The sequence below is a fragment of the Epinephelus fuscoguttatus genome, linkage group LG15, assembly GCF_011397635.1.
Source record: "Epinephelus fuscoguttatus linkage group LG15, E.fuscoguttatus.final_Chr_v1".
NCBI lineage: Eukaryota > Metazoa > Chordata > Actinopteri > Perciformes > Serranidae > Epinephelus > Epinephelus fuscoguttatus.
Window position 1 is genome coordinate 40,249,894 of NC_064766.1, and position 16,244 is coordinate 40,266,137.

The 16,244-nt window shown below is 43.0% G+C and overlaps 2 protein-coding genes and 1 pseudogene across 2 annotated transcripts; all 3 read right to left on the reverse strand.

Annotated features, from left to right (window-relative positions):
• Positions 1 to 951: 951 nt before the first annotated feature.
• LOC125902297 (tripartite motif-containing protein 16-like) lies at positions 952 to 2,779 on the reverse strand. The gene has a single exon (XM_049598545.1). It carries the CDS (start codon positions 2,655 to 2,657, stop codon positions 1,641 to 1,643), a length of 1,017 nt encoding a protein of 338 aa, XP_049454502.1. The 5' UTR covers positions 2,658 to 2,779; the 3' UTR covers positions 952 to 1,640.
• A 2,034-nt stretch (positions 2,780 to 4,813) lies between these two features.
• LOC125902275 (tripartite motif-containing protein 16-like) lies at positions 4,814 to 7,140 on the reverse strand (annotated as a pseudogene).
• A 3,070-nt stretch (positions 7,141 to 10,210) lies between these two features.
• LOC125902283 (E3 ubiquitin/ISG15 ligase TRIM25-like) lies at positions 10,211 to 14,382 on the reverse strand. Its single transcript, XM_049598527.1, has one exon. The coding sequence runs from the start codon at positions 13,879 to 13,881 to the stop codon at positions 12,445 to 12,447; it is 1,437 nt and encodes a 478-aa protein (XP_049454484.1). The 5' UTR covers positions 13,882 to 14,382; the 3' UTR covers positions 10,211 to 12,444.
• Between the last annotated feature and the right edge of the window lie 1,862 nt (positions 14,383 to 16,244).

The window sequence follows — 16,244 nt, forward strand, 5'->3', positions numbered from 1 at the left end:
GTCCACAGCTCCACCCTCTCCTCCAAATATGGTCACTTCTGGCTCCAAAAACCAAGATGGCCATGGCTGAAATGCCGAACTTGAGTTCACAAAACCCAAAGGTGACATCACAGCAGCTCCATCCATTATTATAGACAGTCTATGGTCTTTCCCCAAGCAAGAGAAAGGAAGAAAGGAAGAAAGGAAGAAAGGAAAGGGAAAGAAAGCAAACTGACTTAATAAGAAAAGTATTCAAAAGGTGTGTGAGAGAGAGATGGATCAAGAGGGGAAAGGTGCGGGGCCCACACAGACTGCTTATGCAAAGGATCCAATATGTGGTGCTACATCCCTGAACAGAGGAGGTCAAGGATAACATTTAAAAAATACTTTCACCTGCTTTTATTTTGTTCTTGACCTTTAACCTTGAGTTTCTTTTTACTGCTCTGCAACACGTTATGAGGAGTGGACGTGACAAAAACTGATGGATCAAAATGGAGGTGATGAAAACAACAAAACAAAGTGAAGAATTATCAAGTTATTTGATTCATTGTAAATCTGGTTTGATTAAAGCAATCGTAACTTGATGAAAACCAAACCATATTTCATCATTTTCCCCACCTTACATTCATCAATCATCACTCACAACACAAAAGTGTCATTTAAGGAAAGTGTGTGAAGGAGCAAGACGTGATTCAACAAACTGGAAGTTATGAAAATATTAGTAATGGGAGTGATGAAATGTGTGAGAAGTGAAAAATAGAGGGGTTCAAGTGGATGTAAAATGAAAAAAGAGGTGATTATCAAGTGACTTGATTCATTTTCTTGACAAACATTCAAGGCAGTGACAGACTCTTGGTTCATGATCGAACTCTTTATTGCTTTGTCAGCATCAGGACAGTCAGAGCGTTACAGGTGTACAAACGACATTCAAACTTAAAAGAAAAGTAACAAGGAAAAGAAAGGACGTGCACGTTCTTCTTGGCAGTGACTAACACAGGCTGTCATGTAACATTTATACCACATCATATTGTGTGCTGTGTTCTTCCACTTTGCATCAACACATTAATGCACACAGAGCGAGGACTGGACCCAGAGATCTCCTTTGGCACATTAACAGACTTCCAGTGTCTCAGCACTGTCCTGTTCTCTGTGACGAGGGCTAGTTTCACCCAGGCACATACTTTTGAGGACAGGTTAGTCTCCATTGGTAGGATGCCCAGTATACATAACACTGGACCCTCAGTGAGGTCTGTTTGACAGAGCCTCTTGGTTTATATTTGATCAGTGCTGCTTCGTTTTAACGTTTCAACCTCCGTTTTCAGCATGCAGGAGAGAGTCAGTATGTTCACATGCACAGTAAAGTCCAGCGACAGTTACAGCTCGGCTAGGCCATTATTTGGACTACTGTCCTTGTCCCAGTATACCAGCACCAGAGGGGACTCGATTTATTGACCCAAGTATGTCCGACTCCTCTACGATAGGTGGAGATATGGGTGTGTTAGTCTGACTTTGAGAAATTAGATTTAGCACAGTTTCAGTCAGACTAACACAATAAATCCATTTTCTCTTATGTCATGTAAATGTACTGAGTACGGCACTCACTTCCTGTTCAAACTCTGGCTATTATTTAAGTTCAAGAGTTAAAACACAGACTTTAACTGTTAAATGACTTCCGTCAATTTCACTTCACACAACTCAGCTGTGTCTCCATAAGCATAAGGCCAAAGTCCAGCATAGAGAGGCTGAGTGAATGTGGTCTGGACTCTGTGGAGGAGAGTCATGGTTTCAGAGACGCTGTAGAAGGAGAGAATACCTGCACTGTGATCCAGGTACACTCCTACTCTGGAGGACCGAGGACCTGAGACACGAGTTTGGACTTTGTTGTGCTGAAATATATAACTGATCGGGTCACAATATAACGCCCAAGATTTGTCATTGTGTCCAAATCTACATTCATCCAAGACCCCTGCTCTGCTGATATTCTTGTATGCGACTGCTAAACAAGCTCCTGTCCTCCTCCACTCCACCTCCCAGTAACAACGTCCAGTCAGACTCTCTCTACTCAGGACCTGACAAACTGGAATGAATCTGTCTGGGTGATCAGAATAAGACTGTTCTTCTTCAGTTATGGTTACTTTCCTGTTCCCCTCAGATAATAACAGCCATGTGCTGACTGTGTTTGGATCCAGTGTGATGTGACGTGAATATCTGAAGAACTCAGCTCTGGTCTTGGGCTCTGGTTGTGGCAGTAAAACATCCACTTCAGTCCCTGTCAGTGAGACGTTTGTCCATGTGTCCCTCAGAGCGTCCTGTAGTTTATCTCTGACTCCTGACACAGCTGCTGCAGCTGACACTGTGTCGTGGCCTTTATGTTGGTCCACATCTTCAGCTCCAGCATAGCAGTGATCAGCAGGAGCAGCTTGGAGTCCAGTCTTCTTCAGTTGCTCCACCAAATCTGCTAACATGATGTTTTTCCTCAGGACAGGCCTCGGTGTGAAGCTCTGCCTACACTGAGGGCAGCTGTAGATTCTCTTCTCATCCTCTCCATCCCAGAAGCTTTGAATACAGTTGATGCAGTAGCTGTGTCCACAGTGAAGAGTCCCCGGATCCTTCAGTAGATCCAGACAGATGGAACAAGAGAAGCTTTCTCGGTCCAGCTCAACTCCTTTCTGCGCCATTTCACCTCTCAGTGTCAACAACTAGTTTGAGCTCTGATCTAACCATCATGTGTTCCTGCAGTGAATGGAGTCTGTCAGCTCTCTCACGTCACCACCGTGTTGGTTACACACTGTAGATCTGAAGGGGAGGGAACAAGGAAATGTGTGGACAGAGTGGAGCTGGCTGTGTGTGTGAGAGCAGGAAGAGGAGGGAGGGCTCATCAAGCTCTGAGTCATTCCAGGAAGAGGAGGAGCACTTTGAGTTTGAACATTGTATCCTCGTCTAAAACCTGCTCCCTGTTTGAGAAGTTTTTAGTTGTAAAATACTTCTTGGCTCCTCAGGTTTTGGTGATGGCTCCATATTTCTCTGAGTCCTCCTCAAATTCTGTCACATTTTCTTCTGCTAGTTAAACACAGTTGACTGACAACAGGAAGTTACCAAAGTAAACTGTCATAAAACACTTCAGTAGCTGTTTAATAATCTTGTCACATATTTAATGATCTACTTTGAAGCATTTGTGACAAAACATTTCAGTTTCAGAATATCATCCTGAACCAAAGCAGCATTTCAAGCTTCAGATGGTTGAAACAAATATCAAGCAAGTTATTTCTTGCAAGTGTGAATCCAGAAGGAGACGAATGAACCAGATCAGCTGATTCAGCACTTCATTTGTTGATTAATATGAATTCATGTTTGTTTGTTTTTTTGCCTTTGACAATATTTTTAGTTTTCCACAGCTGATTTGCAGATATCAAACTTTTTATTTTCATGATTAGCTTAACACTATCAAAGCTTTGTAGAGACAGTTGTTGATATTAAATGATGACCTTGAAATCAAAACACTGTGTGGTGTTTATTAGTTGAAATAAAGGAGGTCAAACTAAAGTGTCACCTTCAGTCAGTGAGGATCATGAGCCAAACAAACATTAATAAAGACAATCATTTCAGCTTCTTGGATTTTAAATCATGAAATCCTAGCATGTGTGTAAAGGTGAGGTGTCAGAGAGGAGTGTGAACACAGGTGCATCACCAGGTGCCATTTTATCACCTCTGTTCTTTTCTCTGTAAACCAATGAGTTGAAACTCAAACACACTGCTGATGACGTGGCACTGGTTGGCCTTCTGTGTGAGGGGGACTCTGCAAAAGGTGGCACATATTTGAATCATGTAGTTTCTCTGCAGCAGTGGTGTGAGGAGAGTGTGTTTAATAAATGTAGGTGAAACCAGGAGCTTCTTTAATCAGCAACACACCAGACGCTCCTGATACATTTCAACCTTTGACCATCACTGGCTGCCTGATCTTCACACAGAGAGGACTGAGTGTATATTTAAGGAAACCTGAACGTTTAGTGGTCTGACACAATTTAGCACCATGTGTGACACCATGTGTGTTTATTATCAAATGGTTTCATGAGTCTAAAAACTAAAACATGCAGACAAAGTGAGTGGAGGAGCTTTAACCTCCTCTACCTCCCTGCTTAGCAGGATGAAGGCGCCCTCTTGTGTTGAGCATCACTTTTCACATTTCACTTGTTCACCTGCTGTGATGTTCACTGCAGGAAGACAAGTCCAGAGTTCACTCAGCCTTTGGCAGCTTCACACAACATCAGTAAAGAGACATTTCAATGTGTGTAATATCACACTGTGTGCGTTTGTTGACAGGAGTCACACCCTGAAACACTGATGCTGCATTCAGGTCACATGGGAAAGATGGGAGAGATAAGACATAGTATTTGGGAATGTGAGGTTTGAGGCTAAACGTTCAAATGTCTCTGACTTGTTGAATTCTGATTAAAGAACATGGAAACACTTGGAACCAAATGTAAAGAATCATATTTTCATGTCATGATTTTATGACTGGACCTGATATAAGCTGCTCATTTTTACATTTGTTGTTGGAGTTCAAATATTTCACGTGTTATAAAAGCTGAGTCACTCACTGTCACTGTGGTAGTGTTTGGTTTCCTAGTGTCTCTGTTAGGTGCTGTCTGCTGAGAACATTTCTCACAGATTGATTCTGTCATATCAACATTTATACATGTTTAAAATCAAAGTTTTAAAAATTAAAGTGAGACCTCATCAAGCTCAGGAACAAATCATGTTTGTGCTGGCCACATCTGATCAAAACAAAGATTTAAATAACAAATTTCACTTGAATGACTTGTGACCACACAAATTATGATCTGCATCCAAATTTATTTGATGTTCATGGACACAACAACAGAAAGCAAACACTATTAAATGACTCTTGTTCAGTGATTTCATGCTCAGATTCACTTCATCCACACAAGAATCTCAGCTGTGTACAAGACAATAATGAATGATGTCCTTATTGATTATGATCAGGATCATTACACTTCTATAAAACCTCATAACAACAACAACATTTGGTCTGCCAAACAAATAAATGTGATTATAGATTTCTTTACAGATGAACACAAAGAGAACAAAGTGTGGAGGATAAAGGAGGTGACACACACAGGAAGGAGCGCCACCTACACACACTCAAACATTTACACAACAACTCAGGAGAAGATGTCAAAGTCCCGCCCACAATGTTTGACTGACAGCTGATCTGTGTGCAGTGAAGAAACGCCACAACAATCAGCTGTCAGCAACAAACATGGAGACCAAACACAGAGTTTAACCCTTAAATGACTTCTGACTATTTGACTTGACACAACTCAGCTGTGGAATCAGAAAAAAGACTAAGTCCAGCATAGAGAGGCTGAGTGAATGTGGTCTGGACTCTGTGGAGGAGAGTCATGGTTTCAGAGACGCTGTAGAAGGACAGAATACCTGCACTGTGATCCAGGTACACTCCTACTCTGGAGGACCAAGGACCTGAGACACGAGTTTGGACTTTGTTGTGATAAAACTTATAACTGTTATTGTTACATGTTAACATCCAAGATTTGTCATTGAATCCAAATAAACATTCATGCCCCCACCCTGCTCTGCTGATATTCTTGTATGCAACTGCTACATAAACTCCTCCTCTCCACTCCACCTCCCAGTAACAACGTCCAGTCAGACTCTCTCTACTCAGGACCTGACGCCTGTGAGTGAATCTGTCTGGGTGTTTAGAATAAGACTGTTGTTGTTTCATTCCTGTCACTTTCCTGTTCCCCTCAGATAATAACAGCAGTGTGTGTGCTGTGTTTGGATCCAGTGTGATGTGACGTGAATATCTGAAGAACTCAGCTCTGGTCTTGGGCTCTGGTTGTGGCAGTAAAACATCCACTTCAGTCCCTGTCAGTGAGACGTTTGTCCATGTGTCCCTCAGAGCGTCCTGTAGTTTATCTCTGACTCCTGACACAGCCGCTGTCACGTCCCTCAAAGTAGCGACGAGGACGGATGTTGATGCTGGATGAGTGTGTGGCTTCACTGAGTGCTGACAGTGAGGGTAGTTGTGTAGAAACTGGGTGTGATCCTCTGTGTGAGAGCTGCTTCAGCTCAGCGTCTTTCCTCTTCAGCTCAGTGATCTCCTGCTCCAGCTTCTCCTGAAGCTCTTTGACTCGACTCACTTCAGTTTCCTGCTGCCATCTGAGCTGCTGCTTCACATCAGAGCGTCTTTGCTCCATGAGACGGATCAGCTCAGTGAAGATCTTCTCACTGTGCTCCACTGCTTTATCAGCAGAGCGACTGATAGCCTCCACCTCCTGTTGGAGCAGCTTCACATCTTTCTCTGTGTCCTGGATTCTCTGCTGGATGTTTGTCGACTCCTCTCCAGCTCTCTCTGCCTCTCAGTCCTTTCTGCTGCAGCTGACACTGTGTCGTGGCCTTTATGTTCCTCCACAGAGCAGAGATAACAGATACACTGCTGATCAGTGCGGCAGAACATCTTCATCACCTCATCATGACGAGCAGATGTTCTCCTGCAGCTTCTTGGAGGGCTCCACCAGCTTGTGTTTCTGTAATGGAGCCGAGTCACGATGAGGCTGGAGGTGTTTCTCACAGTAAGAGGCCACACACTGCAGACAGGACTTGAAGGCTTTCAGTTTCCTCCCAGTGCAGACATCACAGGCCACATCTTCAGCTCCAGCATAGCAGTGATCAGCAGGAGCAGCTTGGAGTCCAGTCTTCTTCAGTTGCTCCACTAAAACTGCTAACATGGTGTTTTTCCTCAGGACAGGCCTCGGTGTGAAGCTCTGCCTACACTGAGGGCAGCTGTAGATTCTCTTCTCATCCTCTCCATCCCAGAAGCTTTGAATACAGTTGATGCAGTAGCTGTGTCCACAGGGAAGAGCCACCGGATCCTTCAGTAGATCCAGACAGATGGAACAAGAGAAGGTTTCTCGGTCCAGCTCAACTCCTTTCTGCGCCATTTCACCTCGTGGCAGTGACTGTGTGAGTTTCACTCTCTGAGAAGTGAAACTAGTTTGAGCTCTGATCTAACCATCATGTGTTCCTGCAGTGAATGGAGCCTGTCAGCTCTCTCACGTCACCACCGTGTTGGTTACACACTGTAGATCTGAAGGGGAGGGAACAAGGAAATGTGTGGACAGAGTGGAGCTGGCTGTGTGTGTGAGAGCAGGAAGAGGAGGGAGGGCTCATCAAGCTCTGAGTCATTCCAGGAAGAGGAGCAGTTTGACAGAGATACTGTGTGTCAGGCAACTTGCAGCATTTCTTAATTTGCTGCCATATTTTCAAGCAGTTGAGAATTATTCGGTTATTCACCTTGGTATTTACAGGGCGTCCAGGTGCTGAGAAAAGAAGTGCTGGGAGTGAACTGTTTATGATGTCTTCCTTTTCAATATCTGGACTATAACCTTCCTGCCAGTAGGCAAGCGCTCTAAGATTTGCTGCCCAATAATAATGCTGGAAGCACGGTAGCCCAAATCCACCCCTCTCTCTCATTTTTGTAAATGAATTTTGGATATTCTGTGAGCTTTAAAACCCCAGATAAAAGACATGATTGTTGAGTCTAGTAGTTTAAAGAATGATTTTGTTAGGAAAATGGGAAGATTTTGAAAGAGGTACCGAAATCTCAACAGAGAAACCATCTTAATTGCATTTATACGACCCACCATGGAAGGAGGGAGTGTGCGCCACTTGCCAATATCTCCTTTCAATTTCTCCACCTTATCAAGAAAATTTAGTTTGAAGATTAATTTGGGATCTTTTGGCAGGATTACTCCTAGGTACTTCAGTTTATCTGTAACTTTGAAAGGAGACTGTGCAAGAATTCTGCTTCAAGGTTATTGTCATGATTATTACATTTTAAAATGATGTTACAGAATTATTATAATTTTTAAGCGCTCTTTCCAGGTTGTTTCATTTTTCATATTTTCTTGTTTTTAATTTTTAATAAATTTTTGGGTCATTTCTTCTTTAGTTGCCTTTTTCACGTGTGTTTAAAGAAATAAAGCCAGTTTGCTCAGGTTTCAGAGGGTTGTGGGCGGGGCTGCTTTGAGTGACACGTTGTCTGCGAGGCGTCGCTACAGTCCACAGCTCCACCCTCTCCTCCAAATATGGTCACTTCTGGCTCCAAAAACCAAGATGGCCACGGCTGAAATGCCGAACTTGAGTCCACAAAACCCAAAGGTGACATCACAGCAGCTCCATCCATTATTATAGACAGTCTATGGTCTTTCCCCAAGCAAGAGAAAGGAAGAAAGGAAGAAAGGAAAGGGAAAGAAAGCAAACTGACTTAATAAGAAAAGTATTCAAAAGGTGTGTGAGAGAGAGATGGATCAAGAGGGGAAAGGTGCGGGGCCCACACAGACTGCTTATGCAAAGGATCCAATATGTGGTGCTACATCCCTGAACAGAGGAGGTCAAGGATAACATTTAAAAAATACTTTCACCTGCTTTTATTTTGTTCTTGACCTTTAACCTTGAGTTTCTTTTTACTGCTCTGCAACACGTTATGAGGAGTGGACGTGACAAAAACTGATGGATCAAAATGGAGGTGATGAAAACAACAAAACAAAGTGAGGAATTATCAAGTTATTTGATTCATTGTAAATCTGGTTTGATTAAAGCAATCGTAACACGATGAAAACAAAACCATATTTCATCATTTTCCCCACCTTACATTCATCAGTCATCACTCACAACACAAAAGTGTCATTTAAGGAAAGTGTGTGAAGGAGCAAGACGTGATTCAACAAACTGGAAGTTATGAAAATATTAGTAATGGGAGTGATGAAATGTGTGAGCAGTGAAAAATAGAGGGGTTCAAGTGGATGTAAAATGAAAAAAAGAGCTGATTATCAAGTGACTTGATTCATTTTCTACCACTCATCACCCTGTTCTACTTTGAAAGGGAAATGCCACAACTTCCGGTTTGAGATTGCTCTGATTGATGGAATTTTGTGCAACCGCTGAAATGAGACTTCCCCCAAAATCCCCAGTAACACAGTTCAAATATCCCAGTGGTGGTTTAATGTTTTGGATTTCTCGTGTCTCTGCAAAGTGCTGTCTGCTGGGGACATTTTCCTCTTATTAATACTGTCATGTATACACATTATAAATGTTTACAATTAAAGTTAGAACTTTAAAATCAAAAGAGCTCAAATTCAGGAATAAATCATGCGTCTGCTGGCGACATCTAGTGGCCATTTTTGGCTCCAAACTACTAAATGTTTCAATAACAAATTAAACTTGAGGGAATTCTGAGGGCACAAATTATTATCTGCATCAAAATGAGCATAAACAAAAAAGGATACTAAATACTATAGATAGGAAATGAAGCTGAGAAATAAATGAGTGGCATCCAGGACTGTGGTGCCGCTGTTTCAGTGAGGAAAGTTACAGGAGGAAAAGTGCCTCAGTTATAATCTCAAATCAGTGTCACGTTTTCTCCATCAGGTTTGTCTGATCTCCTGGAACGAAGACGAGAAGAAAAGACTTTTTTTCAAACGTGTGTATTTATATGTCAACCTTCAGTTTGTTCACACACCCCATCAGTAAAGTCTGTTCAATGATTTGGGACTTCATTTATCCACACAGTCACTTTATTTATTCAATACCAGTCCTCAATATCTTCCTGAGACCCAGTGTCCTCACATGAGGACGTCACATTTTGGCTTTGCTTGACCTTATTTTTCATTCTCCTTAACTCAGACCTGTTGTCCTTATACGTGGACACTGTTTGTGCCATCTAGTGGCAGTAAGAGCACAATACACTGATCCATGTAAAAACAAGATGGCAGCCATCTCTGCCAAGTCAGTCTGCAGCTGATCCCGACACAAAGGTCAACAAGGTCTAAAACCTGACCACATGTTATGGTTGAAACTTGTTTATTTATGATTAATAATGTTTGTAGTTTGATATGGCAACAAATTTGACACCAGTAACAAGATGCTGTTAATTAGGAAGTACTCGTTTGAGGACACTGGGACTTATTATAGTTGACAATGTTTAGTTTTTTATACTTATCAGGTGCAACTGATCCCAAAAAGCCAGGAGAAGTTGAAAATGCACAGCAAACAAAAGCTTGGGTCTCAGGAGGATACAACAGAAGAGCCCCATGCCAACTTTAATTCCTCCCAAAATGATCTTGCTGATAGTGCTGCAGGCTCACTGCATGAGACACTCAACTCTCTAAAGAAGAGACAACAAAAAGGAAGCTAGCTCCATGGCATAAGCCGGGAATTAAAGCAAGTTCCTTTCTTGTGGTGCCATCTTCCAGTTTCATTCTGTCTACACATTTAAAGAAACCTTTCATCAATGGAAATGTGGTCTTTTCATAACACTGGGCTGTTCAGTGCAGACGAAAGATGCTAATCGTCACCTTGGGATTATACGCGTCTATCTGACCTTTCTGTCAAAATGTGGACTTTTTAGTTTGAAAACAAAAATGTTAATATCATTGATGTTATTTGGAATGCTAAACTTTGAAGCTCAATGTCTCAAAACCGTTCAGACCACAGATAGAACCTTGTAATTCTTTGTTTGTTGGGTTTTGTTTTCAGATATTTTTAATGTTTCTTTAAGAACATACAAACTGCTATACAGCTTTGCAAAAGAAAAACAGTCAAAACACAACAAACAAAACACACACACACATATGTACAGGCACAGGTACACACACAGACAGATACCTACAAACATACAGAAACTTTAAAGGGACAGGCAGTTGCACGGGATAAAGGTCCAATCAGGGTCTAACCTATTATGATCAGCTACTCTACTTCACGTGCAGTTATCAATAATGTGGGGGTTTGGAGTCTAGCTTTTATATATTCCATAAATTGACTCCAAATTCTCATAAATTTATCAGACGAGCAAAGTCAATCTTATTTTCTAAAGTTTGGGACGTTGCATCACCACAAATTTTGTTATTTCAAGTTTAGATGCTGAAAGATTCTTGTTTTCCTCTCCTGCTGTGCCAAAAATAGCTGTCAAGGGATCTGGGTGAATGTTGATTGTAAATATAACTTACAGTGCTTTGAAGATTGGACTTCAATAAGTGGACACATTAGGACACAGTGAGAATGAGAGTGTGCTAAGGATGCAGGAAAAAGTCTCCCTGGAGGGCTCTTCCCCCACTGCTCAACTGTCACAGCCACCCCCAAAATTTGATCTCCCAAATAGACCTCAGATATGTGAGTGATTGGTCTTAGAAATGTGGAAATAAATAAAAGATAATGCACCGCTTTTGGAGGCCTCAGAAGAAAATGATCTCCAGACATGTTGAGAAAAGACACTGCATTAGTTTGACTACAGAACCTTATAATTCTATGGTGGTGAAATACTTTTGAAATTGGTGCTACATGAGCAGAGGAAACAGAAAATAGGACTGTGGGATTCACTTTTCTCCACGAGGTAGAAAACTTGTAAAGACCTGAATGCACAGCGTCGCACCGGACCAATCAGTGCTCCTGCTGACAGGTGACGTATTGTGAACTCATCTGTTTGACACAACGGCGGCCGGCTGGTAACAAACTCTCTGGTGCAGACACAGGAACAGGTCTGAAGACAGCAGCTTCAGGCAGAAAGCAACACTGACAATCTGTCAGGGAATGAGTGGAAACGTGGCGCTTCTATACTGCAGGGCTGATGAGGGAAAGTGGAAACAGGTGAGCAGGTGACTGAGAGAGTCAGGTGACTGGGACAGGAGGGAAAGTGTGAGGACATCTGGTGGATGGATGGAGGTGATGCAGGGGGCTGGAGGGAGGGACAGAGAGGCAGAATGGGAGAAGCAGGACTGAGGAGGACTTTGTGACACACTTATCCAACCACAACAGTCTTTGGTCTGTATTCTACAAGCTCAGGAACAAATCATGTTTGTGCTGGCCACATCTGATCAAAACAAAGATTTAAATAACAAATTTCACTTGAATGACTTGTGACCACACAAATTATGATCTGCATCCAAATTTATTTGATGTTCATGGACACAACAACAGAAAGCAAACACTATTAAATGACTCTTGTTTAGTGATTTCATGCTCAGATTCACTTCATCCACACAAGAATCTCAGCTGTGTACAAGACAATAATGAATGATGTCCTTATTGATTATGGTCAGGATCATTACACTTCTATAAAACCTCATAACAACAACAACAACAACATTTGGTCTGCCAAACAAATAAATGTGATTATAGATTTCTTTACAGATGAACACAAAGAGAACAAAGTGTGGAGGATAAAGGAGGTGACACACACAGGAAGGAGCGCCACCTACACACACTCAAACATTTACACAACAACTCAGGAGAAGATGTCAAAGTCCCGCCCACAATGTTTGACTGACAGCTGATCTGTGTGCAGTGAAGAAACGCCACAACAATCAGCTGTCAGCAACAAACATGGAGACCAAACACAGAGTTTAACCCTTAAATGACTCCTGACTATTTGACTTGACACAACTCAGCTGTGGAATCAGTCCAACAAAGACAAAGTCCAGCATAGAGAGGCTGAGTGAATGTGGTCTGGACTCTGTGGAGGAGAGTCATGGTTTCAGAGACGCTGTAGAAGGACAGAATACCTGCACTGTGATCCAGGTACACTCCTACTCTGGAGGACCGAGGACCTGAGACACGAGTTTGGACTTTGTTGTGATAAAACTTATAACTGTTATTGTGAAAAAATAACACCCAAGATTTGTCATTGTGTCCAAATCTACATTCATCATCCCACCCTGCTCTGCTGATATTCTTGTATGCGACTGCTACATAAACTCCTCCTCTCCACTCCACCTCCCAGTAACAACGTCCAGTCAGACTCTCTCTACTCAGGACCTGATAACATCCAGTGAATCTGTCTGGGTGTTTAGAATAAGACTGTTGTTGTCTCATGAATGTCACTTTCCTGTTCCCCTCAGATAATAACAGCTCTGTATGTGCTGTGTTTGGATCCAGTGTGATGTGACGTGAATATCTGAAGAACTCAGCTCTGGTCTTGCGCTCTGGTTGTGGCAGTAAAACATCCACTTCAGTCCCTGTCAGTGAGACGTTTGTCCATGTGTCCCTCAGAGCGTCCTGTAGTTTATCTCTGACTCCTAACACAGCCGCTGTCACGTCCTCAAAGTAGCGGAGAGGACGGATGTTGATGCTGGATGAGTGTGTGGCTTCACTGAGTGCTGACAGTGAGGGGTAGTTGTGTAGAAACTGGGTGTGATCCTCTGTGTGTGAGAGCTTCTTCAGCTCAGCGTCTTTCCTCTTCAGCTCAGTGATCTCCTGCTCCAGCTTCTCCTGAAGCTCTTTGACTCGACTCACTTCAGTTTCCTGCTGCCATCTGAGCTGCTGCTTCACATCAGAGCGTCTTTTCTCCATGAGACGGATCAGCTCAGTGAAGATCTTCTCACTGTGCTCCACTGCTTTATCAGCAGAGCGACTGATAGCCTCCACCTCCTGTTGGAGCAGCTTCACATCTTTCTCTGTGTCCTGGATTCTCTGCTGGATGTTTTGTCGACTCCTCTCCAGCTCTCTCTGCCTCTCAGTCCTTTCTGCTGCAGCTGACACTGTGTCGTGGCCTTTATGTTGGTCCACATCTTCAGCTCCAGCATAGCAGTGATCAGCAGGAGCAGCTTGGAGTCCAGTCTTCTTCAGTTTCTCCACCAAATCTGCTAACATGATGTTTTTCCTCAGGACAGGCCTCGATGTGAAGCTCTGCCTACACTGAGGGCAGCTGTAGATTCTCTTCTCATCCTCTCCATCCCAGAAGCTTTGAATACAGTTGATGCAGTAGCTGTGTCCACAGTGAAGAGTCCCCGGATCCTTCAGTAGATCCAGACAGATGGAACAAGAGAAGCTTTCTCGGTCCAGCTCAACTCCTTTCTGCGCCATTTCACCTCTCAGTGTCAACAGCTAGTTTGAGCTCTGATCTAACCAACATGCAGTGAATGGAGTCTGTCAGCTCTCTCACGTCACCACAGTGTTGGTTACACCCTGTAGATCTGAAGGGGAGGGAACAAGGAAATGTGTGGACCATAGACTGTATAAAATAATGGAAGTAGTCACCGTGACGTCACCCATCCGTTTCTGAAGAGTGGATTTGAAGCTCAAACTACTCCGCTCTGGACGTCGCCATCTTGGCAGTGGCTGACTCCGCCCAACTCCCGGACAATCAAAAATAGGCAAAGAGGCGGCCGAAGGAAGCCTGGTTGCTTAAACACGCACACCTCGCTCGGCGCTGCTAAGTTAGCTAAGGCTAACAAGCTAGGCTAACAAGCTACGAGGCTAACAAGCTAGGCTAACAAGCTACGAGGCTAAGAGCGAGCCCTGTGGTGTTGCTGCTCCCGCTTGGTGCCAGCCAAGACTATTCAAGAGAAGGCTGGGACACGGGGTCAACCGGGGGGGATTGCACATGCGCAGTAAAATCTGGTCTGCACTTCCTCAAAGGCTCAGTAGATGGCGTGAGACCGCGGAATAATGGGGATGTTTGTTTCACGGTCAATTTGTATTTTTTGTTACATTTGGGAATTTATGAATGATTTGATAATGTTTGTTTTTGCAATATAATTTAAGTATTATAGCAAAACTGATAATCTGTGCTCTGGCTTAACAGCAAAATATATTGTGATAATATCTAGTGTAACACTGAAGGATGATTCTCAGAATCAAAACCAGTGACAGCAGCCCTAGTTCTTTACCAGAGGCATTAGTTAAGGTTAGCTACTTTATTAAGGAAGAAAAACAAATTAAAATGATACTGAAAAAAGAGCTTATTGACACATTTTGACATATTCCAGTATTCAAATATTCTCAGTTTCATTATTGTCTTGATGTCACACAACACAAAACACAGGAACAATTGCAGGACAAAAATGATTTATTTTGCGTTTTCACACACAAACAGTCACCACACAAATAACAAATGAACGAAAAGTCTGAGGAAGAGCTTTGTGCTGGAAACATCACAGCAAAACAAGAGCCATTTGATCTGGCTCCATGTTGTTGGTTCTGGGATATGTGCATGCATGTCATTTTCACAGCTTATTATTGGACTGTGGCCTGCGTTGAGAGTGAGAATGACAGAGATGCGATTCCGACAACTTCAGGCAGCCACCGTCCAAAAGTCCAAGCAGACCGCACCAAGCGCACTCCTTGATCTCCTGAGCGGATCCTGCGCTTGTTATCTAGCGCCCCTGCTGTCACCCTCCAGTATGGCAGCTCAAGTTACACTGCGCATGTGCAATCCCCCCATGTTTGACCCCGTGTCCCAGCCTTCTCTTGAAGAGTCTTGGTGCCAGCTCCCCTGCAGCTCCCTCACGAAGCTTGAGGTAAGTTGAGTTTAGCTTAAACTAACGTTATACAACAAACCTTGAAACAATGATTCAGCTGTTATCTTAAAAAAACCGCTTCAACTTTTTTTTAAATATATAATGCTAATTAGTTATTACATTCATTTTACTTTCATATGCACAGTGTGGAGCACTGGTGACAGCTATGTCCGGCGTGGTGTCCAGAGAGCTGCAGAGACCTTGGGAAGCACCCTCAGCATGCTGGGCGTCCGTGTCTGCTGGTTTGGCTGGGGTGGACTGCAGTGGAGAGGCCTTCTCTCCTTCTTTCCCACTCCCTGCGAGGAAGAGCAGCACCAGGTGTCCTCATCATCCACTGTGGCGGCAATGACATGGGGAAGGTCAGCAGTGTCAAGCTGGTCAGCATGATGAAGGAGGACCTGCACCAGCTTCACCTCCAGCATCCTGGCATTAAGATAACATTTTCTTCACTGGCCCAGAGGTGCAGGTGGGAGGCTGGTGGCAATCCAGCAAAGATTGATAAGGCCAGGAAATGTGTGTTATGGCTACATTTGTTCATAGTTTAAATGGTGCCATAATTGAGCACCCTCACATCAGACACATTCATCTCACACCTAGGAGAATTTATATGTTTTTAAGTAAATTAGTTAATTGTCTTAAAGACCACCTCCAAAAGCAGTGAACTGCTTACTGTTGGCAGTGTCACTGCTTTTGAATTTGGCCTTTAGGACACATTTTGTTAGGCTTGATCATAGCCCAGGCTGTCATGGCTAATGTTGAGTTTTTGATATTCATCTGTAACTTGTTTAAAATGTCAATAAATTCTATTTATAGTTGCACTCGTTTTGTCTTTGTTACTGACTGAATGTTGTATTTCACAATCAAATCTGACTGTCAATTGAAAGGACAAACAAATCATACCCTACAGATAAAACATTAAGCATCAAT